A 26,840-nucleotide genomic window follows, 5' to 3' on the forward strand; every position below is an offset into this window, starting at 1 on the left:
GATGAAATTAGGCATCAGCCCTGTGACCCTTTTCTGTGCTGTATCTAACAGTTTGGCTGTATTTGGGATTGGGTTGGGGGATTTACAGGAACTAGCAGAAATTTCATTGGGTGGTTTAAACTAGGCAGTTTCAGCACCACTCCTATGGACTTGGCACAGTTATTTGTCTTACTAGAAAACTAAATAACTGCTGAAATTAAGAACAAAAACTGTTGGAACTGTAACACTAGGAAGAGAAACGGAGTAAACGTTTCAAGTTGAAGACCGTTGTTTTACTTTTTACTTTCGTTTCTGATATATCCAAGATCTCCGAAACAAAGCTTGATTAAAAGTGTATAGATAGTCCCCAAACCTGTAGAAGCAATGGAACTGAGGAGTCCAGCCCCGAAAACATATGAGCGGACTGCTGAACTTCATGCAAACAACTGTAAAGGAAAATAAGACCCTTGTCTTCGACTGGAAATGTTGTCTATGGCTGATACTGCGCTACGTTCAGTGATAATTGCCCTCAGTGCCAAACCGCCCATCATTTCACCTGTCTGTTTAGTCCAGTCACATTGCCATTCGTAGATTTCGTTCGAACATATTATTTTACAGCAACTTTATCGCTTATCCTTCAGCAGTTCGAATCGTCAGATCTGCCTTCATGTCCTTGCATTCCTTCTGTTTTAAGCTTCAAAGAATTGTTTAGTGCAGGTTTTCGGGAAAAGTAAAACGCATCGCCCACTAAATGACGTGAGCACTGACTCCAAATTGTCCTCGGGGAGAATCTCAGATCCCTGTGCTGATAAGACTTTGATTACAGGAACTTCGAATAATCGGAAATTACGCAAAATCGGAAGTTTTGTTTTAAGGAGAGTCCGGGAAAGCTGCAACGGCATTTGATCGGGTGGCTTTTCTGAGTGCATTGACGAAGGATGGAAGCAGCAGGTAAATCCTTACAACTGGAGCCTGCAACTGCAAAGTGGGCAAGGAAAGTTGGAGTTAGTGCCGCGAGGTACTGAAGGGCGGGAATTGTTTTCTTTCATAATTTATCTCATACGCGGAAGCGAAGTTTTTACGCGGGCCTGCAATGGCAGAGTATAAACCTAAAAGTTCACATGGAGTGCAATTTATGTTGTATAGTTTGACAGCATAACTTTTCAGGTTGGCGCCTGAATAATTTAAACGCGTGAATACGCAGTCCTGCCTGGGATTCAGTGAGCTGTTTCTGTTGCCATCTCAACGGAATTTTCTTGAATTCAGTGGGGGAAGGGAATAATGCCAAAAGTGTACTTGAGAAAAAACTTGTGAGAGAAGTAAGTAGGCTGGGTGAACAAAGGCAAGTAAAAGTACGGAAATAAGCATGATATTAAAGGCTTCTTATCAAATGCATATAAAATTCGCAACAAGATGGATAAATTAACGACACTAATAGAAGAAGTGCCTTCAAGGCGATCAGATCTGGGTGGGGATTGAGTGTTTAAGCATATCCATTATTTAAATGGATATGCAGATAAAAAGAAAAGGGAGGTCGTGTAGTGCCATTGAATCGGGATGAGATCGGCGTCGAAAACATGGGGAGAACAAGTCATCATCATAAACACGAGGAAATCTGCAGAGGCTGGAATATCAACACGAAGGGTCTCGGCCGGAAACGTCGACTGTACCTCTTCCTATAGATGCTGCCTGGCCTGCTGCGTTCCACCAGCAATTTTTATGTGTGTTGCGTAAGTCAACATCATAGCTTGTCACAGCAGACAGCCAGCCACTCCAGTCTTGTTTGGTTGATGTTGAGCAGGTCAGTGTCAGCTAAATCAGGTGAGTGTGGGCAGTTGCGCAGAACGTGTTTGGTGTTCTGCACCCTTTCGTCACACTCACAGGATTCGCTGGTCTTTAAACTCCACTTCACCATATTGTCTCCCGACCTACAAACTCCCGCTCTCGCTCTGTTGAGAGTGCGCCACTTCCGTCTGTCAAGCAGTGCCCCATCTGCTAACATTTCTGTGGGGTCTTGCACTGTATTGTTTGGTGGGGTTCTGGCTTCTGTTTGTTGCCAGAGGTCAATCCTGTATGTTTGGGGGGATGTTCCGTGCGGTAGTTCCTCCACTGTAGCAAAGCTTTTCCTTGATTTTAGGCGGTTGGAAACTGGCACATGATGTGGATCCGAGTTCTGTTTACCTTTTTCAATTTTTGTTGTAGTGTGTCTTTGGATCTCTGGGGGAGCAATGCCTGCAATTCTGTAAATGATGTTATTGGGTATGGGGCGCAGTGTGCCCGTGATTATTCGGCGGCGGGCGGGGGGTGGTGTGATCTCTTGGAATTGCTGAGAAGAAAGGCGGATATGTGTCTGGTGGCGGAAGTTGCAGAGGGTTATCGTTTGAATGGAGAAATGGTAAACTGGAAAGCGAGGAACCAGGAAACTTCCCTTGTCTATGAAGAGAGGGAGGGATGAAAACAGAGGTGGGGGAAGTAGATGAGGTGTACTTGCGCGGAACAAATGCGACAGAGAGGGACCAACTCAGAAATTGAATGGGGTCCTTACAACAGCCACAATTTTGTTGCATGTAGTGAATATAGCCGACGGAGTATGAGGGTTTGTAGTGTTTGTAAAATACTGATTTTTAAATATCTTTGCTGCCTAAAGATGACATTCTTTAGATAAACTACTCCTTTCATAATTCTTTTACATAAATCTCAGGACGTTTCTTATGTTTGAGTGGTTTCTGTGGAAAAAAGGGACAAAGATTGTCCCTTTCATCACAGCCCTGTGGTCTATCATGAAGCCCTCTCTGAAATGACTTGGTTACTTTGAGAGTTATTGAGAGACTGATATTATTTAGACCATAGGAGCATAAGACAGATGAGCAGAACTAGGCCAATTGGCCCATCGATTCTGCTCTGCCATTCCATCATGGCTGATTTATTACATCTTCAACCCCATTCTCCTGCCTTTTCTCCATAACTTTCTTATCAATCAAGAACCTAACAACTTTTGTTTTAAATATACCCAAAGACTTGGACTCCACCGGCCTTTGTGACATTAAATTTCACAGATTCAACACCCTCTGGCTAAAGAATTTCCTCCTCATCTCTGTTCTAATGAGATGTCCTTGTATTCTGATGCTGTACCCAATGCTCCTCGACCTGTCCCACTATCGGAAACATCCCCTCCACATCCACTCTATCCAGGCCTTTCAGTATTCGGTAGGTTTTAATCTCATTGAGAAAACAAAATTCTGAAGTTTTCCATTTATTGGAAGTTTTACAGGTTCTATTGAGCAGATTGAGGATAGCTAAAGGAATCTTATTAAATGAATTATCTGTGGGAACTTGAATACAGATTACTTTGATCATTAGAACATAACACAAGAAAATAGCAGGAGTAAGCCAATCAGCCTGCCTCAAGCCTGCCCTGAAATATGATCATGGTTGTTCTTTCCCAAGCCTCATCTCCTCTTCCTACCAGTTCCCAATAATTCTTATTTCTTTGCTCTTTCACAATGATCTAACCCCACCTTGAAACTTCTTTATTGATCCAAACTTCACACACTCTGTGGCAGATAGTTCTAGAGGCTGAGTACCCACTGTGAGAACAAGCTTGTTGTTGCCTTTGTTTTTAAATAATCATTCCCAAATCATACAGATCTGGATTATTTGCACTAAGAAAGCAAAAAGTGTTGTGGGAATTACATTGTGACCATATTTGAGGGACGATATTAAGTAAACAAAGTAATGAAGTAGTACGCATTGAATTGTGTTGTTCAGTGAAACAGAGCATACATGCATAGGTTTAGAGAGGAGAGGCTAACAGTGCTTTGCTTGGTCTGGGTAGGACTAGAGATCCAAGCTGAAGCTCTGCAGGAGTAATTGTGTTCTAGATATATGAACTGTGCAGATGGGGCTAAAATCCACAAAATACATAAGGTTATCTTTCTAGACTATCCTCCTTGTTCAATGAATTACACTGATTGGCCATTTTTTCATAAGATTTGCTTTTTCAGAATTTTTTGTCTGGTTATGATAGAACACAAATATAATTTCAGACCACTTGTTTCACTAGGAATTTAGAGAAACAAGAAATTAACTTTTATTGAAAGTAATGCATTTAATTGCAAATAGTGCTGATGCTCTGCAATAGTTCAACTAAGTTTAAAATGTTTTGTTCAGGATTTTCATTTGTACTCAAAGTCTGAGGCTTCTTGCTTAAGTATCCAACAAGAATCAGCCAGCATTGATGGATTCTAGTTGCACTGATACCATTTCTTCATGACCACAATATCCTGGTGAAACCTTTCACCATGCTCGTTGCCGAGAGTGCCATGATTTGCAGGGAAGAAGTCTAAATGGGAATGCAGAAAATGAATATTTAGTGCATGTTGCACTTCATGTTTTGTATGCTTGAAGCATGTTGTCAACCAGCTGCATACAGTTTGGTACACAGTAGTTGCCAAGAAAATTTTCAACAATCTTCCATGCCTTCCATGTCATGGCAGAACCATATAATTGGTGAAACATCTGATGTCACAACTGGCCTAAGACTTGAAATCATTGCACAGTCAAATAGAAAATGCTGTCCTCCACCATGTTAGCATTAGCTCATTCACCACAAAGTGATACTGTATAAAGTCCCCATTTTGTGTTATTTGGTCATCTGAATTTTAGTTTTCCTGTGAACTGATTGCCAAAAATAGATTTTTATTGAGTACTTTCATTCCTTTCTGAACTTGATTTTAGACTTCTATTATACCTGTACTGCATTCCACCTGAGCAAACATTTTTACATTTTAAAAATTCCCAGTGACTCTTCTTCTCTCATAATTTTTAAACTGCCTTTCATTCTACCTCTGAAGTTTCCCTCAGAAGGGAATTATTTATGTATTTTAGTAACTAAAGAAAATATTCTTTTTACTTAATTAAAGTGTAAATACAACAAGGATATGTTTTCTGCGACAATATAGGAAATTCAAACACATGCAGTTTTAATGGCCGAAATGAATTGGACAATAAACATCATTATTAGTTGAGATTTTATAAGGCATTGGCCAGACTGTATTTGGAGTATTGTGAACAGTTTTGGGCCCCATAGCTAAGAAAGTATGGCCTGGCATTCGAGAAGGTGCAGAAGAGGTTTACAAGAATAATCCCAGGAATGAAAGGGTTAATGTTTGATGGCTCACTGGGTTTTAGAAGAATGAAGGGGGTGTCTCATTGAAACATACTGAATATTGATAGGCCTAGATAGAGTGGATGTGGAGAGGATGTTTCCAATACTGGGAGAATATAGGACAAGAGGGCACAGCCTCAGAATACAAGGATATCCCTTAAGAACTCAGATGAGGAGGAATTTCTTCAAAGTTCAAAATAAATTTATTATTTAAGTACATATGTTACCCTGAGATTCATTGTTTTGCGGGTTTTAGGTGTAGCTTTAGCCAGCAGTGAATCTGTGGAATTCAGTGCAGAAATTCAAAGCAGAGATTGATAGATTCTTAATTTATAAGGGTGTCAAAGGTTTTAGGAAGAAGACGGGAGAGTATGGTTGAGAAGGAAAATAAATCAACCATGATCAAATGGCGTAGTAGATACGATGGGCTGAATGGCCTAATTCTGCTCTAGTGACTTATGGCCTCTTTGCCCTGCTCATGGGCAAGGCTTCTTCTTGAGAGGGAAAACTAGTATAGTATGTTACTATAGTACAAGAGTGTACAGCCAGACATCTCATTGTTAGTAATAGGCCTTTCACTGCATTTGTATGGAAATACTGTTAGAAGTACACTGTTTAATCAACCTGTATAATACTACTGTCAGCAATACACTGTTTGCTGAAATTGTATATTAATAACAGTAACAATAATTCACTGGTAGATCTAGCAGAACAAATTTTAGCTGTTATTGATATTTCATAAATTAGAAAACAATTTGTGGCATGTTTTACTGATGGTTTCTGATGTCATTCAGTAACCTACACTTAGATCCAGAAATTTGTTGGCAGAAATTGTGGTAAAGGAGTGCCAATCGTCCTTAACTTCTTTTCATTCTCGTCTTTTTGCTCTGAGGACAAGGCGAGAAGTGGATTCCCAGTTGATCAACGTTGTTGGCCCATCATGGTGGACTGGTTGTTGGTCTGCTCTTTGCAGCTCATATTTTTTTCTGATCAAGTGAAGTGTGCCTTTATCACGTCTGATGTTTCTGATGCTTACCAAGGACCTTTGGCCATAACTGGCTGACAAGTATAAAATTTGTTTGGGGAATGGTGGGGGTTAGACATCCGAAGGTCATATCCAGTTGATATTTGAAGATTTCTGACACACTGTTGATAGCTTTGAGAAGAACACAAACATTATTATGATGAGTTTCCCATAAAGCATTTTGAAGGCATTATTGGTGGTACCTCTCCAGTCTCTTTATACCTCGTTATACAACTCAAATTTCACTTTGATAAAGAAGGGTAAGGATGATAAACAAATTATTTCCTGGAATGTTGTTGTTCTGTGAAGGTGTACTGAAAGAGTTTCTGAAGTGAAAGACTAACTCTGTTGAATCATATCACTGCAGCTAATTTGTGGGGAAGGATGGTCACCTACTTTTGGGAAATGCTTGACCATCTTGGGGCTCTGTCCCACGATGTTCAGTTGTGAGGGGCTGTTTGTAAGCCTTTGAACAGTCTGACAGAGGAGCTTTAATATATTCAATGTTGACCAAAGTTTCCAAGCTTCAGTAATTTTCTGGAGTGGGCTATAGGTCACGTGTGCAAAAACAGGATGAATTGGAAAATTCACTTATCAGATGGAGGTCGAAGTGCCCTGTATCCATTCTGTATTTGAGAGTGATTCCAGAGGGGAGACTCTCTACTGAGGTCAATGATAATTGCTATGTTGGTGTTGAATTAGCTATTTATTTACTCTAGATTAACTAACAAGCAATTCTGTCTTCAAACCACAATCAAGAATACTGTCATCTAGTTACGCAGGAGCCTTAAGATCTCAGTTAAGTTTTGTCAGACATCCTCACTTACAAACCTTCACAGTTTATAAAATCAAGAGAAAGTCTTGGGTTTATGTACGATTCCTTTAGGATCCATGCTATGAAGATCATGTGAGGACCACTTAATTAACCTATACATCCACCTACCTCATCTCATCTGTGGCCACAAGGTTATTATTTCATCATGCAAGTTCCCAGCAGCTGTACCAGTTTCTCTTTCTGTTTTATTTTAATATAACAATGGCCTGACAGGTTAACCCAATATGACAAGAAACAGGGACAATGGTGATCCCACTGTAAGTGGATATCCATCCAGGATATGGATGTCCTGAGAGGGTTTAGGTTATATTTTTTAGCAGTCTGAGAAGAGGGAATTCCAAAAAGGACTGTCCTGTGACAATCAACACACACGAAATGCTGGAGGGACTCAGCAGGCCAGCACTTTGTATGAGTTGCTTGGATTTCCAGCATCTGCAGATGTTCTTGTGGTTGTGTCCTATGACTGTACCACCTGCTGAATTACAACCTTGCTCAGTTCAGGTGCAGTCGCATATGTGTGGATATGCTGGAGGCTGTCAGCTTCACTGGTCTTGGCACAGTCAGAATCGAAATCCGATTTATTATCACATTACGTACAGTGTGAAATTTGTTATTTTTTGCCACAATGCTAGAATTTTTTTTTGCAGCTTTGTTAATTCCCACAGTAGGCCTGCAAGTAATTTCCTTCGGTGTGTGGTAGCTAGTGTCCTAACAGTAACAAACTTCTAAGAAGGAGGTCCACGGGGGACTCCCTTGAAGCACTAGATGGAGTAAGTCGCACTTGACTTTGCTCCAATCTTTTTTCGTTTATTTACCACCCGTTTAGTGTTCACATTGAAGTGTTTACAATATTTTTGTATGCCTGAATTTTGACTTTTAATTCTTGGAAATGACAACCAGAGGGAAAAAGGCACTAACTGAGAGCACGGAAGCCGACAATGGAAATGGAGGAGAAGGAGGCGACCCTAAACAGGCACAACTGACTTTGGAAGTTATATCCAAGCTTTTGGATGACAAACTTGATAAATTTGATAAAAGATTTTTTAATCTCGAGATAAAGTTAAATAATATTGAAGATCAACTCGGAGCAATTAAACGTGAGAATGAAAAGCAACAACAATTAATTTCGGATCTTGATGAAAATGGCAGACAAAGGGACCACAGATTGAGCTCGTTGGAGAAGAAAGTAATCTCGACCACTCAAACACTGGAATGATATAAAGCCAAGATCATTGACCTGGAAAATCGCAGTCGCAGACAGAATCTACAGATCATAGGACTTCGTGAGGACGTTGAAAGTGGTGATCCCACTAAGTTTTTTGCTCAATTTTTAATGGAGGTATTCGGTACTGAAGTGTTTTCTAACCCCCTATACTAGACCGCGCTCATCACTCGTTAAGGGTTAAACCACTGAAAGATTTAAAACCCAGAGCCGTTGTTCCACGATTCCACTATGTGCATACTAAGGACCATTTAATTCGAGTTGCACGTTGGAAAGGAGTGATTGAGCATGGAGATCTCAAATTTCGTTTGGTGGAAGATTTTAGTCCAGAGTTGTTACAAGAGTCAGTGATGTCGGAATTATACCCTGTGTTGTTATATCCTGCACGTTTAAGGGTTGTTTTGCCAGATAAATCACGTAAATGGTTTAAATCAGTGATGGAGGCACATCAATTTCTTGAATATCTTGACTAGTTTTCGACTGTTTAATAAATTTACTGCTTTCTCGTGTTTGAATGTAGTTGTTTATTAGTTTAAAACTAACGTGTAGATTTGTCTTTAAAGTTTGCGAATTCTCATTCTTGGTTGGATTATACCTGTAATTTTTTGGAGTATAGATGTTTATTATGCTTTTATGTTAAGATTTCTTTTCTCTTTTATTATTTTATGTAAGTATTTTAACTGTTTAACATTTTGACTTGGCAACTTATTGTTTTATTTTAAATATTAGTAAGATTGTACTTTGTTTCATTTTTCTAGATTTCGCCTTTCAAAATGTCGCGCAACGACTAGGTTTTTTTTTCAATATTTGTTTTGTCCTTTTCTTGGTATTTCTCTCATAATGTTTTGTCTGTGGGCGGTTTATTACACTTCTTCCATTTGGAGTTGTGTCTTCATGAGAACTGGGGGTAATGTATTTGGGATTAATTAGCGTACTGACTGGCTATTGACCAGTTTCTTTTCGGGCATGGTGGGTGGGGGATTGGGATTTCTTTGAGTTTAGTATTTTCCAATTGGGATGTTTTGAAGCTACAAATATGTTTGAATTGTCGTAGATTCCGGTTCCTCTTTAAACTTTTTTCCTGTTCCTGAGCCATGGGTTTCCTGTGCAGTAAGGTTAACCCTTTGCATACCATTTGGCTTATTGTAGTAAAATGGATAATGTTATTAATTTTGTTTCATAGAATGTAAATGGTTTGAATCGTCCGATTAAACGGAAGAAGATTTTTAAAGTCTTTCATAGACTGAATGCTCAGATTATCTTTGCTCAGGAGACTCGTGTGAGGAGGGTGGATAATCAGTGTTTTTTTAGGTTTTGGAAGGAATAGCAGTTTCATTCTAATTCACAATCTAAGATAAAAGGAGTCTCTATTTTTATAGACTCCTGGATTTCATTTGTTCATTATGAAACAATTTCAGACCCAAATGGTAGATTTTTGTTAATTACTGGCTTACTCTGTAATCAAAAAGTTGTTTTGGTTAATATTTATGCACCAAATACTGACTATCCTGAATTTTTTTAAGCATTTATTTGCATCTTTTCCTAATTTAAATGAATATAAGTTGGTAATGGGTGGAGACTTTAATTGTTGCTTGAATCCTTTGATGGATAGGTCTGCCCCTAATCAAATATCTCCAAACAAATCCGCTATTTTTATTAACTCCTTTTTAGTTGATTCCAGAATCTTAAATATTTGGAGGCTTTTATATCTTAATGAGAAAGAGTTCTCATTTTTTCCTTTGTATATCATAGTTATTCGAGAATTGATAATTTTTTATTGATTCTCGATTAGTTTCGTCTGTTATTGCATGTGAATATGATGCAATTACTATCTCTGATCATGCACCTCTGAAACTATCAATTAAATTCACTGATGTAATTTCTAGTGCTAGACAATGGAAGTTCAATTCCGCTTTGCTTCAGGATTCAAACTTTGCCAATTTTATTAAAGAACAGATTGATTCTTTCTTTTTAACTAATTCTACAGATGAAATTTCCAGTGGAGTATTGTGGGATACTTTTAAAGTGTATATTTGTGGGCAAATTATTTCATATTCTGCTGGACTGAAAAAATGAATTAATAATGAAATGTGTACATTGGTTGATAAGATTAAAGAAATTGATAAAAAAAATTCTGTTGCTTCTAATCTAGAACTCTATGAAAAGAGGGTTGAACTTCAGATGCAACATAATTTGTTATTAACTTCCCCGATTGGAAATCAATTACTTAAAGCTGAGTCAATTTTATATACAGATTTCCCCCGCCATCCGAAGGTAGAGCGTTCCTATGAAACAGTTTGTAAGCTGAAATGTCGTAAAGCGAAGAAGCAATTGCCATTTATTTATATGGGAAAATTTTGTGAGCGTTCGCAGACCCAAAAATAACCTACCAAATCATGCCAAATAACACATAAAACCTAAAATAACAGTAACATATAGTAAAAGCAGGAGTGATATGATAAATACACAGCCTATAAAAAGTAGAAATACTTCTCTGCAATGATTGCCTGCACAGATCTCCGTAGTGAAAATCTCACGCAAGCTCTGTTGGCATAAACGCGCTCTCCAGTAACCTTTAAACTATGAAGCTGCCAAATCTACCAAATAACACGTAAAAATACACAGCCTATATAAAGTAGAAATGATGTATGTACAGTGTAGCATCACTTACCGGAATTGGGAAAGCAGCGCCGAGCACACTGACGATGGTGTGTTAGACTGAGTTGTCGCAGGCTGCCTGGCACGTAAATGTCGACGCAGATCAGAGGCGATTGCCGATTGCATCGCCTCTGATCTGGGCTGACAATTACGTGCTAGGCGGCACCTAATTAATTAGCATGTTTATTTCGGCTTTTTTCTTAACGATGTGCTGCATGCTTCCCGGCTACCGCTGCGTTCTTCATGAATTGGTACAGTATCTGTCCGGGGCTCGGGTGTTGGGGTGATGGGACACAGGGGTGTCATCTCATCATCGATCAGGGCAGGCAGCTTATCTTCTCCTGTGACTGCCCGCCTCGATGTCGAAGGTCGAGGTTCGTCGTCTGCTGTGGCTGATGTGGAAGGCTTGCTTGACAGCTGAGCCTCGCGCATTTTTCTGTCATACAGTTGTTCGTAAGCACTCAAACCATCCTACAAATATCCCCTAAACCTATGTACCCTTTCAAAATTAGTCGTACTTTATCATTGCAGCGAAAATCTCACGCAGTTGCTTTACTTTCTGCATTCGATTTCGATTGTTATCCTTTCCTCTTCCAATTGCATCAGCTCTTCATCTATCAGTTCTTGGTCATGGGATGCCAAAACCTCTTCAACATCATCTTCTTCAACTTCCACAAGCCAAACTCACTTTGTCCTTGCTTCGTTCACCACGATCGAAACGCTTAATTATGTCTAGTTTTACGCTAAGTGTAACACCCTTATTCTTTCAGGCTTTTCCAACGCCTTAGAGCTCATATTGCTAACGGCTGCTCAATACAACATGTTTAAGCAATGCCGTTCTGAATCCGGGGGAGAGCGGCTGCTCGGGGCGCGCGCTGCCTTTCTTCGTAACAGTGAAAACACCTTCTGAAAGCGAAAACAGGGTACTAATGTAGGTCTTTCGTAACAGTGAGGTTTCGTAAAGCGAACGCTCGAAAAGCGGGGGACACCTGTACATGGTGATAAATCGGGTAAATTATTGGCAGACCAACTGATAGCTGCTTCGGCTAAACGTTTGATTAGTAAAGTTTCTAAACGGGATGGTACCTTGACGGTTGATCATGATGAAATTAATAAATCTTTTTAAGAACTTTATACCTCTCTATGTCAAACGGAATTTCCTGAAGAGTCTATCATAATGCGTGAATTTTTAAGGAAATTAAACATTCCAAAATTACCACTTAATGAACACTTAGAACTAAATGCATCCATTACGGAAGATGATATTAAGAAAGCAATTTTTGCGATGGATACTGGAAAATCACCAAGTTTGGATGGATTTACAGTAGAATTTTATAATTTTTTTTTCAAATTTACTTTCACCATGGCTATGCAAAATTTTTAAGGATGCCTTACTTGTAGGTAAATTACCACAATCCTTTTAAGAAGCATCCATTTCTTTAATTCCTAAAAAAGATAATGATCTTACTGATTGTGCATCATATAGACCTATATCTTTGTTGAATGTAGATTCCAAAATTTTTTCTAAAATAATAGCAAATAGATTGGAAAAGGTACTGCCACAAATTAGTTCTGATGATCAGACAGGATTTATTAAAAACCATTTTTCGTATTTCAATGTTAGGAGATTAATGAACATTGTATATACTCCTTCATCTAAAATTCCAGAATGTGTTATTTCGCTCGACTCCAAAAAGGCGAATGGAAATAATATTTATTTAATGTGCTTGAGAGATTCAACTTTAGCCCAAAATTTATTTCTTGGATTGAATTAATATATCATTCACCTTTGGCTTCTGTATTTACCAAAAATCAGAGATCCCTCTTTTTTAGGCTTTTCAGAGGTACTAGACAGGGTTGTCCGTTAAGTTCTTTGTTATTTGATACAGCTTTGGAACCCTTGGCAATTGCCTTTCGTGATTCACCCAATATATTTGGAATTACTCGTGGGAAGGAAACGTGTAAGGTATCATTATATGCAGATGACTTGTTACTATATATCTCTAACCCAGAGAAATCCATCCCGACAGTTTTATCAGTTTAGTAGATTTTCTGGTCATAAACTAAATCTTAATAAGAGTGAGTTTTTTCCATTAAATATGCAAGTTCCAGTTTATAGACAATTACCATTTGAAGTAATTACTGATTATTTCATTTATTTGGGTGTCAAAATTACTTAAAAAAAAATAAAGATCTATTTAAAGTTAACTTTCTACCTTTAATTGACCATGTTAAACTATTGTTTACTAAATGGTCCCCATTGTCCTTATCATTGATTGGTTGAATTATTGCTATTAAAATATTAAAACATTAAAATGGAAGGATAGATTAGAAGTCTCATCTAGGGAGGCTATTTAGGTAGAATTGAGGAATGGGAAAGGCGTAGTAACACTTATAGGGGTGTATTATAGACCACCTAATGGGGAACGAGAATGGGAGGAGCAAATTTGTAAGGAGATAGCAGATATTTGTAGTAAGCACAAGGTTGTGATTGTGGGAGATTTTAATATTCCACACATAGACTGGGAAGCCCATACTGTAAAAGGGCTGGATGGTTTGGAGTTTGTAAAGTGTGTGCAGGATTATTTTTTTGCAGCAATACATAGAGGTACCAACTAGAGAAGGTTGAGGGGGAGCTTGATAGATGTATTTAAAATTATGAGGGAGATAGATAGAGTTGACATGGATAGGCTTTTTCCATTGAGAGTAGGGGAGATTCAAACAAGAGGACATGAGTTGAGGGTTAGGGGGCAAAAGTTTAGGGGTAACACGAGGGGGAACTTCTTTACTCAGAGAGTGGTGGCTGTGTGGAACAAGCTTCCAGTAGAAGTGGTAGAGGCAGGTTCGATATTGTCATTTAAAGAAAAATTGGATAGGTATATGGACAGGAAAGGAATGGAGGGTTATGGGCTGAGTGCAGATTGGTGGGACTAGGTGAGAGTAAGCGTTCAGCACGGACTAGAAGGGCCAAGATGGCCTGTTTCCAGGCTGTAATTGTTATATGGTTATAAAATGACTGTTTTACCTAAATTTCTGTATTTATTTCAAATGGTACCAATTTTTATCTCTAAATCCTTTTTGATATTATTGATTCTAAAATTTCTTCATGTGTATGGCAGAATAAAAATCCTAGATTGAGTAAGAAATATCTACAGAAATCAAAAAAGGATGGTGGTTTAGTGTTGCCGAATTTTAGATTTTATTATTGGGCAATTAATATCCGATATTTAATGTTTTGGATGCAAGATTGGGATGAAATTCATTGTCCACGATGGATGAACCTTGAGGGTGAGTCTTGTAGGAGTTCTCATTAGCTTCTATTTTAGGAGCTTTGCTCCCCTTTGCATTAACCAAACTGAATAAACAAATAATTAATCCAATAATTAAACATACAATACGAATATGGTTCTAATTTCGCAAAGTTTTTGGATTGAACAAATTTATTTTATCCAGTCCTATTATATCTAATTTTTTCTTTCAACATTCTAGAATTGATCAAGCGTTTTCCTTATGGAAAACGAGGGGAATAGCATGCTTTCGTGATTTATCCATGGATAATCGTTTCATGTCGTTTGAACAATTATCTAATAAATATAAGTTGCCTAATTCACATTTTTTCAGATATGTGCAGATTAGAAGTTTTTTGAATGGTATTTTACCTAATTTTCCAATATTTCATCCAACTAATATTACAGAAAAATTTTTTGGTTTAAATCCGTATCAGAAGCACTTGATAGCAGTTTTGTATGATTTAATTACAAAAATACATCTAGGTACATCTGATAAAATAAAAAATGAATGGGAAAGAGAACTTCAGGTATCTTTACCTTTAGAGAAATGGGAGAAAATTCTTCAACTAGTTAATACTTCCTCAATGTGTGCTAGACATACACTGATACAATTTAAAATAGTCCATAGGGCTCATATATCTAAAGATAAATTAGCTCGCTTTTACCGACATATAAATCCTGTATGTGACAGATGTAACTCTGAAGTGGCCTCTCCGACACATGTGTTTTGGTCTTGCCCTCTTTTAGATAAATATTGTAAAGATATTTTTGATAATATTTCAGCAGTTTGAGTATTAATTTAAAACCTCACCCTATTATTACAATTTTTGGATTACCAGTGACAGATGTTGATTATTTATCCGTTTCAGCTTGCCGTTTGATTGCATTCGTTACACTAATAGCTAAAAGATCCATCTTACTCAAATGGAAAGATTCTGATCCTCCTACTACTTTTCAATGGTTTTCTCAAACTATATTATGTGTAAACCTGGAAAACATAAGGTGTGGTGTGGTTGATTCTTCAGTTAAATTTGAAGAAACCTGGAGACCATTTATTCAACATTTTCATATGATGTAAGTTGTCCCTTTCAAAACCCTTTTTTTAAAATAATCTTTTGTTTATCTATGGAGGAGCGGAGTTAATGACAAATAATGTTCTTATCTGAAAGAATTGGACATTCCAGTTTTTGTTTTTTTTTTGGTTCAGGGGGTTCTTTATAAAACTCTTTTTTTCATGTTCGTTCAATTATTCAGAGATTGAGAGGCCTGAATTATATATTTTACTCGAATTATGTTTGTATATGTTAACCATTATCAATGTTACACCGATCTCTTTGTATCATTAGTATTGTTATGTATATTAATCTGAAATTTAATAAAAAGATTGAAAAAGAAAAAAGAAAGGAGATCCACTACTTTGTGTTAAGGAGAATCCAGGACAACTGGAGATCCCCATCTATTACTCTTATCTATTTTAGCAACAACTGGGATCTCAATGTTTTTCCACAGGGGATGTTGGAGGCTGTGCAGTCTTGGGACCTGACCTCATGGGTAACCCTATCAAGAATATGAGATTCTGGATGATGTAGCCAGAGTCATTAAAACCTACAGCCTTCTCTGCCGTAATATTTTCAGTCCATGAAGAAGTTCTGATTTAGTAATAATTTGTTCAGTGATACTGTAAGGTAAAAGCTTCAGTAGTATTTCAAATACTAATATTTCCCAGTCTTATCGATTAAAGGTCTTGCTCAGAAATTCTGTAAATTAACACTGTTTGTATCTATCTAACTAACTCACCAAACTTGTACATTATCTCAACTAGTATCTTATTAATTCATACTTCTGAAGTGGCACTATTGGTGATATTCTACTTTACATTAACACTGTTGGCAATAATTCACCTAAAATCTAAATAATATCTGTGCCAGTAATCCTGTCCAGCAATGTTTCATTTTGTTATGTAATAAATTTGTATAAACCCTCCACTGATGTATCACAAATTTCCAGGCATTGTGTTTTGAATTTCGAATTGTAAGCAGTCACTGAGTGAATTCCACATTGCAGATTTTGCACAGTAACACATTTATTAATTACTTAGCTCATTCAGTCTGTGTAAATCTTCACTAATTGAAAGTGCATATTAAGATTATACACTTACATCCTGTATTTGAAATGACACAGAACAACAAAAAAATGAAAAGTTTGTTTTCTTATTTCAGATAAGAAGCTGAAAAAGCTGAGGACCGACCTGGTGAATGGTCTCACTAGGGGTGTCATTGCTGATCTGGTGGATGAAATGCAGGGAGAAGGAGTGATCAACACCTCTGAATGTGAAGAGATTCTCCAAGCAAATGTAACAACCAAAGACAAGGCTAGAGGTCTTATTGATACTGTGTCAAGAAAGGGACCTCGAGCCAGTGAAAAACTAATTCAGAGTCTGAATAATGCAGATAAAGAGCTGTGCAACATGCTGGGTCTTTCCCCGGTGGAAAGTAGGTGAACCAATTTTTTAAAAAATGATCATGGGATTATCAACTAAACATGAACAAAGTATTTAGAGAAGAACTGAAATAATTTCTTATTAAGTGATAATGCCATTCAAACAACAATCCCATGCGATAGGCTGTATAGTCACAATGTTGGTGCCAAGCGTGGTAGACATGTACTCACTCTGAGTCTGGACCAGGGCCTGTGTGCTTATCCCGTCAGTCCCGGACAAGGATCTGCATGTTTGCAGTGCCAGCTCTGGACTAAGAACTGAGTGCATGTACTATCAATCCTAGACCTGGACCTATGTGCTCAAGCCAAACCAAATGACCTGGGTCATGACCAATCATCAGACATTGTATTTTGACTTCCTAACTGTGCATAATACTAGGTGAATTCCCTGTCTATGTTCCGTTTTAAGAATGGATGTATCTATATGAATGCACAGTGCTCATTTGGGTTTGTGAGAAAATAAATGTGCACATCAGTTGCAGGCATCGCAGGACAGATGATCTGCCAGAATGTTTCTTCCCCTGTATAACTGTATTTCAGGCACCTCGCTCCTCTTTGATCTGGTCTTGTTTTGTACTGAAGTTTTGTTCAATGCCCAATCTCAATCTGCCTCAAAAGTTTTTTTTTAAATAAATGAACTGAATCCTTACATTTTAAATCTGTCTAATGCGTGTGTTTAATGTATTTCCTCATTTTATATGTTTGAGGCATTTTCATCCATCCCAAGTGTTTGGCAGCTGTCCTTAGACAAGTTTTGCTGGCAATGTCTGATCTCTAAATAATCTGGAGCTGATCTGACAGTTTATTGCCATTGCGTATTCTGTTTCTTTTCAAATAAGTTTCTGAATATTATAATCACAAAGAAAAATATTGTAAATCATTCTGACGGATCTGCGGTGAATGTAAATTACTTACGAAAAAGAAATACTTAGGATGCAGGACCAGAATTTATTGATACTTTAATCTTTTTAATAATCCCTTCGGTACATAATAAAACCATATTCTATGAAGTAATCATATATGCATTGGAGTTTTACCAGAAGAAATGTGGCAAGAAACCCAACAAATTCCAGCAGGTTATATCCCCAAACCCTTCAGTTCTTGGCCAGTCACAGGTCTTAAAACATCAAGCATCCTGTCATTACAAATTCATTGCCCAAAGAGTCCATTTCAGCAAATAATTCCTTCAGTACTAATTCTATATCAGAACTAGATTCAACCTAACAAACTGACACTTCAAGCCTATTGACCCACCTGTATCTGTTCCCTTCATCCATGCCCCATTTAGAAGCAAGTTATTCCACCATGGTGAGCCCTGCTGGTGGTGGAGGTTAACACTGCCGCCTTTACAGCTCCTGGGACCCGGGTCAATTCTGACCTTGTGTGCCTCCTGTATTGTTTAAATGTTCTCCCCATGACTTGCTGGATGTTCCGGATCCCACTCACATTCTATAGATATGCTGTTAGGTTAATTGGCTGCTGTAAGTTCATTCTTAGACAGAAGTGGCAATGTAATCAGAGAAGAGTTGATGGACATGTGAGTGAATAAAGTTGCAGGGCTACGTGGAAGTAAGGAGGGAGGAGTGGGACTGATGGGATTGGTCCACTGAGAGCTGACTCAAGCCCAATAGACTGAATGGCTGCGAGTGTCACAAGTAAATAAACCATGGCCCATTCAGTAGCTCAACTCTAGTCTTTGAAACATTCAGTAGACAATCTATCCAGACCCTGATCTGTGCAAGGGGGTAGTAAAGTGCATCCAAGCCATAATCTGTCCTAAAGTATGTCAACCCCAGAACCTGACTTCCCAGTGACCATAACTTGCAAGTCCAGACTCACATGGTGGTCAATCCAACCCTGCTTTGACTGGGAATCTTATCATTCTCAAGTCATACTTGTCCAACAGCTGTTACTCTGACCATGGTCCACCAAGTAATCAGACCATTACCTGCTATCTATCATTTCCAAATTATTACCAGATCAGCATTTGGGATCTCAGGTCTGAATATTCCCAGAGCATGACTAGCTCTGCAGTCATGTGTGTTGCATTGGATAGTGAAACTTTCCAAGGGCACTCTGGTCATCATTCTCTGCCAAGACTTGCTGCAATTGCTTGTCTTTCAGTACTCCTTCTCCCTACTGCATGAGCTTTTGGTGCACCCAGATTTTCTCTTCCTGTTCATTGTCTTTGCAATGGTTAATGGTCATTAGTATGTGAAAGGCCTTAATGTATCACTTCTCAATATGGAACAAATAAGGTTAGAAGCTTGTACGGATACACACCTTCAAGGCTCCATTGGTGAATTCCTTATTGCAGATTCTGTACTGATACAGGACTGAAATTAGGATGTTCTGTTTGTAAGAAACTACATGCATGCGTACAGTTGCTCCATGTTTGTAAGTTGCAGTAAAAAAAGAACCTCTTATTTCTGTGCTTTACAGACATGGCATCATCTGTCCCACCCACTCCACCAGCACTAGTGACCCCCACAACTGGTGAGTGGATAACTCCATGTGTACAGCAGCAATATGATGAGCTTTCTCAGAGGACAAAGGAGGTACTGTACTAATGTTCTGAGCTAGTAAACTCATGCAGTCAGTGAGATACATTCAATACAAATGATTAATGTGGCTTCTGAGCATATTGAAGGATGCAATGAAAAGCACTTGGAAAAAATTTCTTTTCATATTTATGTTGATTCCCCTAGCACTATAAAATTAAAAGTATCATGTGCAACTAATTTACATGTTTGGAATGATAGACTCACATGGAAGAAGTCATTGGAACCACCTAGACTCTGCATAAAGCGGTGTCATTTCAGAACTGCCTCACAAATTTTCCTGCTTTTTTTGGGTCGGGTGCTTTTCTTTTCTTACTGTGATTTGTTAATACCTTATCAAATAATGCAGAGTGTAAGTCAATAGAATTAAATATCAACAGAAGTAATGTATTCATCAATGGAATAGAAATAAATCTGCAGCATAGAAATAAGAGGTAAAAAATAATTTGACCTAACATTGAAATAAAAAAAGTCAAATTAATTAAGGAAATGTGCAGAAAATTAAATTAATTATTTCAACTATTCCAGAAGTAATTGTCTCGAAGAGATAAGCAGGAAATCAGAGAATATTGTGTGTTTAATGTCTGTATGAATCAAACAAGGGCAAATTTATTTCTGCAGATGGTATTAGGGAGTGAACCAGAGAAGATGCCATCAGTGAATCTAGGTAATAGTGAACAGAATGTAATGCACTTAGGAGAATAGATGAGAAAAAAACACATGCAGAAAGCAGGGTAATTGGCTGGAGAAAATCTGACTTTGTGAATAAAAACTGGGAAACAAAATGCTTCAGCGGAACAGTGGGAAACAATTAAAGTTTAAGCAATCAAGAGACCTGAAGAAAAATATATTCCACCAAAAAATAAGCAATAATCACTGAGGAAGCAACAAGGAGGAATACAGTGATTATATATTTTTGTGATTTGAGGTCAAACCATTTTAACCAAGTTTGATTTTCTCATAAGAGTAATTGTACAAAATAAATTCTTTTTGACATTCCTCATAATAAAAATAAATTGGAATACTGTATCTGCGCGGTAGATTTTTAAATTAACTAACATAAAATAAACTTCCATAAATACTGCATACATTTAAATTTAAATAAGATAATGTTTTTTGGTAGAGTTAGGTGAGATGGAGGCGGAAGAGTGGTAGGTGATGAGACAAGGAGACAAGATTGTCTCTTTCTCCATCTGTTGATGCTTCTTTCTCAATCCTATCTTGTCTCCTCTTTGAAGACCTTATCCAAAAGTTATTTCTTTCCCCAGCTCCTGTTATGGTTTTCAATTTGAAATAGTGATTTAAGTACTGTACTCTTCCTACCTCAAATAGACACTTGTGGCAATGTAAACTAGTTGCTCTGCTTAGCATGCTCTTTTTCTCCACAATCTATGCCTCAAGAAATAGATTATCGAGTTGAGTTGCAAACTTCCATCCAAGATAGTTCCATACTACCAACAGACCAGTGCCAAGTTTTAGTTCTAAATTCAGCTGACACAAATCAAAGTATTTGTTCTTAGTGAGATAAAGCATAAAAAGACACAAACAAATAGGAGGAGCAGAACACTACCCCCCCATTGAACCTGCACCAACATTCTATATGATGACTGTATCATTAATCTGAATCAGGCCTCATCCCCTATTCTGTATCAATTCCTCTAGCCTTTGCTTGATATTTTGGGGGACAAAATATCTACTGCTTATTTAAACTCGCCCATTGACCCATCCTCCACAACCTTCAGGGATAGTGAATATTTAAGAGGCCATCACCCACTGTGTGAAGTTCCTACTTATCTCGGATTTAAATGACTGCTTCTTTATTGGCAACTGTGTCTCCTCATTTGAGATTTTTTCTCTAATGAAAACTTCTCAATGTCTACCTTATTATACCCTCTTGAGATCTTAAATGGTATAATTAAAACACCCCTCATTCTTCTGAACAAATATTGTAGGTATAACTTCTTCAGCCACTCATGATAGAACAATCCTCTCACTCTACGAATTACCTCTTTTGGGCTCCCTCCTAAATTGATATATTTCATTTAAGTAAAGGGACCAAAGCTATATTTCAAGTTTCAAAATACATTTATTCTCCAAGTATGCATATAGTATACAACTCTGAGATTCATCTTCCCTCAGGCAGCTATGAAACAAAGAAACACAATGGAACCCATTTAAAGAAAACATCAAACATCTAACACACAAAAAAAGCACAAATCACTCAAACAGCAAAAAGCAATCAAATAACACACAGAATATTAAACATCAAACCCCAGAGTCCCTGAAATGCTCTGGGAGCCACAGCTACCAAATCAGTTCAGTGTAGCGATGTCAGTGACTGCAGGCCTCGGCCACGTCAAAGAGCTTCATTCAAATTGCACAATTAGCAAAAGAAGAGTAACCAGAAACACATGGAACATGAACTGCAGAGTCCTCCAAAAAGGAGTCCACAATCACGGAGCACGTTCAGTGATGTGGACATTAAACATCAAACTGCAAAGAGTCCCAAGCCACAAGCTGTGCTGAGGTGACCGAACCTGCACCTTCCACGGTGGCAGCGAGAGGGGAACCGGTCAAATGTGGACAGACGGCACTGAACACTCACTTGTCTTCCATTCTTGTCCTCATTGATTTCAATCTTACTTGATGCTTTAATCACCAAGGATTAATGGTGCCAACTATGGGTTTGCGTTCCACCATTAGGAAATGATGGCTGCACACTCCGCTCCCAACCTTGCCATATTCCCCAGGAGATAGCAAAAGCGCCAGATTGCTCAGACAGCCTAAAAGTAAATCAACAAAATGGAAATTACAGGCTGCAATCGCTCACAGTTCATGAGAAGTATATTTAAAAGAATTAAGAAGTGGAAGTAGTTTGATGAGCTGTCTGCAGGATGTCACCATCGATAGTTGGAGCAATCTTGCCTACTTTTTAGGAGTAGCCTTACCACCATCCTGTAAACCCGAGTGAACAAACTTAATAACTGGATCATTGCTTTGGTAACTAACCGACAGACTAAATGCTTGAACCGTGAAGGTTTCCGCTGTTAACTTGAGGAAGTGAACTTTGATCTTGCCTACACCAATGCAGCCACACAGTCAAAATTGGAAGGTGTGCCATTCTCCAGACATTGTGCATTGTCCACAAGTACATTTTTGTGACCCATAAGATTGATTTTTGATTCATTTTTTCACTTTGTTGGGATGTGTATCAGCCCCTTCCATCAAATGAAAGCCCCTCCTTCATGTGTTAGGAGGATTACTCAGCTGTGAGAGAGCCCACAGCTCAGCTCAGACATCCACTTCATATCCAGAAATAGAGAAAGTTGAGCAGGATAATAGTGTAATAACCTAGGACTCTTTAGCATCTTAGCTCTGACAAGGACAGGTATCAGGTATTATCTGACCTAAGTTGTAAAATTTTGTGCAAGTCAGGATGTTTTGTGGCAGCAGTACAGTGCAGGCATAACAAGCTACTATAAGTTACTATATATATACACACACACACACACAAACAAACAAACAAACAAACAAGCAAGTAAGCAGTGCATGAGAGGAGTAGTGAGGTAGTGTTCATGGTTCCTGAACTGCTCAAAATCTGATGGCACAGAGGAAGAAGCTGTTCCTAAAAGATGAGTGCGGACCTTCAGGCTCCTGTAGCTCCTCCCTGCTGGTAGTAAGAGAGAAAGGCATGTTCTGGAACGGAGGATCAATGATGATGGGAGCCACCTTCTTGAGGCACTGCCTTTTGAAGATTTCCTTGATGAGGTGGAGGCCTGTGCCCATGATGGAGCTGGCCGAGTCTACAACCCTTTGCAGCCTCCGTACCAAAAAGTGGTGTAACCGGTCAGAAAGCTCTCCACAGTACATCTGCAGAAATTGCTAGGGTCTTTGGTGGCATACCAAATGTCCTCAAACTCTTCATGAAGTGTAACTGTTGGCGTGCCCTTGTCACGCTTGCATCAATATGGTGAGCCCAGGATAAATCCTCTAATGACATGCTCAGTATGTCTAGGGCCTCACATGACACTTAGAGTCAGCAACACCCAAGGCTTTTTAGTACAAATAAAATATTTAAGCCACATCCTAAGTTTGCTTTTGGGCATCATCAGTTGCCCAAATAAGGGAAAGACCAATACTGTTCTATGAATAGCTAGCTGTTACCATGGATACTCTTTAAGTCTACCTGTTTCTGTCTGTGCACACTTAAAACTAGCCACACTCAAACAAACTTAGTAAAATCTTGGATATAAAATGATACAGATTTTATACAAAACTTCAATATTAAGCTGAACATTAAACATAATTTCATGCTTAAAAGACTTTAAAGGGTAATTTTAGCTTTTACGTGCATTGGCAATCTTTAAACTAGGTCATATACGGCATCACCACAAAGCTTTGGTTAAACCACAGGTTGACACTACAAACAGTTCTGGCCACTGCTTTATTCAGAAGGTGCAGTGCAAATTCACAAGTGGTACATCATTGACATGGTTACAGTAGATTGTGTGATTGAGATGAGTTAACCAATCCTACAAGTAAATTTGCACTTATTGGACAGTTATGGCCCCAAATAACATCCTTAACTTTTCTTCTAGATATACCCAGTGTTGTCAAAGAACAACAGGAAACGTCTGGCCCTAATAATTAACAATATTGAGTTTATGGATCCTAAAATGGCAAGGCGTGGTGCAGAGGTGGATGAAGAACAAATGCAGAAACTGCTGAATGGCTTTGGGTATGGAGTTGAAAGGCACAATAATTTAACAGCAGAGGTAAAGCTCTTTTATGCAACACACAACTCAGTGCTCCCCATAAATCTCCATCTGTTTGATTGCATTCTCTAACTCAATAAGTTTTCTTTCCTCAGGGTGTCCTCTATATAACCATCTCTGATATCCTTCTCAGCTGTTTTGGATGGACTTGATGCTGTTTTCTGATAAGGACTAATTATTTTATTTGTTTCTGTGCTTTATATTATGGATTCAGAAGTCAGAAGAAAAATTAACAAAGGGGAACTGACAAACTTCAGTCCCACAGAATAGCTAGAAAAAGTCTTGAATGTGAATTGCTCCACAGAATCCACATGGTCAGGACAGGTCAGCCTTGAAAGTGACCACTCTGAGATGCTCAAACACACTCGAGGCATAAGGCAAAAACTGTTCCTTTCCAAGTCGATGATATGATATTTGTCTCCTCAAACACAACATAATTGATTTTATTTTTAATAAGACCATAAACCATAAGACAATGGAGCAGAATTAGGCCATTCAGCCCATTGGGTCTGCTCCACCATTCCATTATGGCTGATTTATTATCCCTTTCAATCTCATTCTCCTGTCTTCTCATTGTAAGCTTTCACAGCTGGACTAATCAAGAACCTATCAACTTTTGTGTTACACATAATCAATGAATTGTCCTCCACAGCCATTGAGGCAATGAATTCCACAGATTCACCACCCTCTACCTAAAGAAATTCCTTGTCATCTCTGTTCTAAATGAATGTCCCTCTATTCTGAGGCTATGCCCTCTGGCCCTAGACTCAACTACTATAGGAAACATCCTACATCCGTTCTGTCTAGGCCTTTCAATATTTGATAAGTTTAATGAGTTTCTCATTCTTATAAACTCCAGCGAGTACAGGCTCAGAGTCATCAAATGCTCCTCATTTATTAACCCTTTCATTCCCAGAATCATTGTCATGAGCATCTTCTGGACTCTCTCCACATCTTAGATAAGGAGCCCAAAACTGCTCACAGTACTCCAAGTGCAGCCTGACCAATGCCTTAAAAGCCGCAGCATTAAATCCTTGCTGCTATATTCTAGTCCAATTGAAATGAATGCCAACATTGCATTTGCCTTCCTTACCACTAACTTGATCTGCAAGTTAACCGTTAGGGAATCCTGCACAAGGACTTCTAAGTCCCTTTGCACCTCTGATTTTTGAATTTTCTCTCTCTTTAGGAAAGTGTTGATGCCTTTATTTCTTCTACCAAAATACAGGGCCATAAACTTCCCTACACTATATTCCATCTGCCACTTCTTTGCCCATTCTCACAATCTGTCCCAAGTCTTTCTGCAGACTCCCTGCTTCTTCAACACTACCTGCTCTTCCAACTATCTTTGTATCATTTGCAAACTTCGCCACAAAGCTATAAATTCCACTATCCAAATATTGACATATTCTGAAAAGAAGCGGTCCCAATACCAACGCCTGCGGAACACCACTAGTGACCGGCAGCCTACCAGAAAAGGCCACCTTTATCCCACTTTTTGCCACCTGCCAGTCAGCCAATCTTATATTCATGCTAGTACCTTTCCTGTAATACCATGGCTGTTACCTTATTAAACAGCCTCATGTGTGGACAAAAAGGCCTTCTGAAAATGCAAGTTTAACAATATCCACCGACTCTCTGTCTGTCCTGCCTATTATTTCCTCAAATAATCTCAACAGATTTGTCAGGTAGATTTCCCCTTAAGGAAGCCATGGTGACTTTGGCCTATTTTATTATGTGCCTCCAGGTAGCCCCAAGCGTCTTCCTTAATAATGGACTCCAAAGTCTTCCCACCCACAGAAGTCATGCTAACTGGCCTATAATCTTGTTTTCTGCATCCCTCTCTTCTTAAAGAGTGGAATGACATTTGCAATTTTACATTCCTCCAGAGCCATTCCAGAATCTGGTGATTCTTAAAAATACATTACTGCTGCCTCCATAATTTCTTCAACAACCTCTTTCAGAATGTGGCGTGTAGTTCAGCTGGTTCTACCTTCAAACCTTTCAGCTTCCGAAGTACCTTCTCCTTAGTAATAGTAACTACACTCACTTCTGCCTCCTGACACTCTTGAATTTCTGGTGTACTGAATGAATCCACAGTGAAGAATAATGTAAAATACTTTGTCCAAAATTTCTTTTTCCCCCTTTATTACCTCTACAGTGTCATTTTTCAGTGGTCTGATACCCACTCTCTCCTCCCTTTTACTCTATATATCTGAAAAATCTTTTGGTATCTGTTTTAATATTATTGGCTAGCATACCTTCATATTTCTCTCCTTATGACTTTTTAGTTGCATTTTGCTTTTTAAAAGCTGCTCAATCCTCTATCTTCCCACTATTGTTTGCTATATTATATGCCTTCTCTTTTGCTTTCATGCTGTCTTTGACTTCCCTGATCAGCCACGGTTGCCTTGTCCTCCCTTTAAAATACTTACTCATCTTTAGGATGTATCTGTCCCATGCCTTCTAAATTACCCCCAGAAATGCCAGCTGCACTCTCATGCCTCTGTAAATCCCTTTATTTCACTGGATTACTGATACATCTGACTCTCTCTCAAACTGCGGGATGAATCCTATCATATTATGATTACTGTCTCCAAAGGGTTCTTTTACCGTAAGCTCCCTAAGCAAATCGTTTTCATTACACCACACCTAATCCAGATTTGCCTTTCCCTTACTGGGCTCAACCACAAGCTGTTCTGAAGAGCCATCTCATAGGCATTCTACAAATTCTCTCAGTACCAGCCTGATTTTCCCAATCCACCTGTGTCTTAAAATCCACCAACACTATCATAACATTGCACTAATTACATGCCTTATCTATCTCCCA

General features: G+C 38.5%; 1 protein-coding gene across 5 annotated transcripts in view; it reads left to right on the forward strand.

Moving 5' to 3' along the window:
• Positions 1–821: 821 nt before the first annotated feature.
• Positions 822–26,840, forward strand: part of LOC140187591 (caspase-1-B-like) — a 60,677-nt gene continuing 34,658 nt past the window's right edge. For 2 of the 5 annotated variants that reach the window (XR_011883120.1, XM_072243048.1), the window contains exons 1-4: positions 822–930; positions 16,395–16,667; positions 19,117–19,232; positions 23,834–24,010. Coding sequence is in view for 4 of the 5 variants with exons in the window: in XM_072243048.1 (XP_072099149.1) it covers positions 918–930; positions 16,395–16,667; positions 19,117–19,232; positions 23,834–24,010 (579 nt within the window). In the remaining variant the exon portion in view is untranslated. Of the gene's footprint in view, positions 998–14,657; positions 15,250–15,684; positions 15,861–16,394; positions 16,668–19,116; positions 19,233–23,833; positions 24,011–26,840 lie in introns of those variants that run through there. The other 3 variants (XM_072243051.1, XM_072243052.1, XM_072243050.1) reach the window with 3 other exon arrangements.

Source organism: Mobula birostris, chromosome 25 (genome assembly GCF_030028105.1).
Source record: "Mobula birostris isolate sMobBir1 chromosome 25, sMobBir1.hap1, whole genome shotgun sequence".
NCBI classification, from domain to species: domain Eukaryota; kingdom Metazoa; phylum Chordata; class Chondrichthyes; order Myliobatiformes; family Myliobatidae; genus Mobula; species Mobula birostris.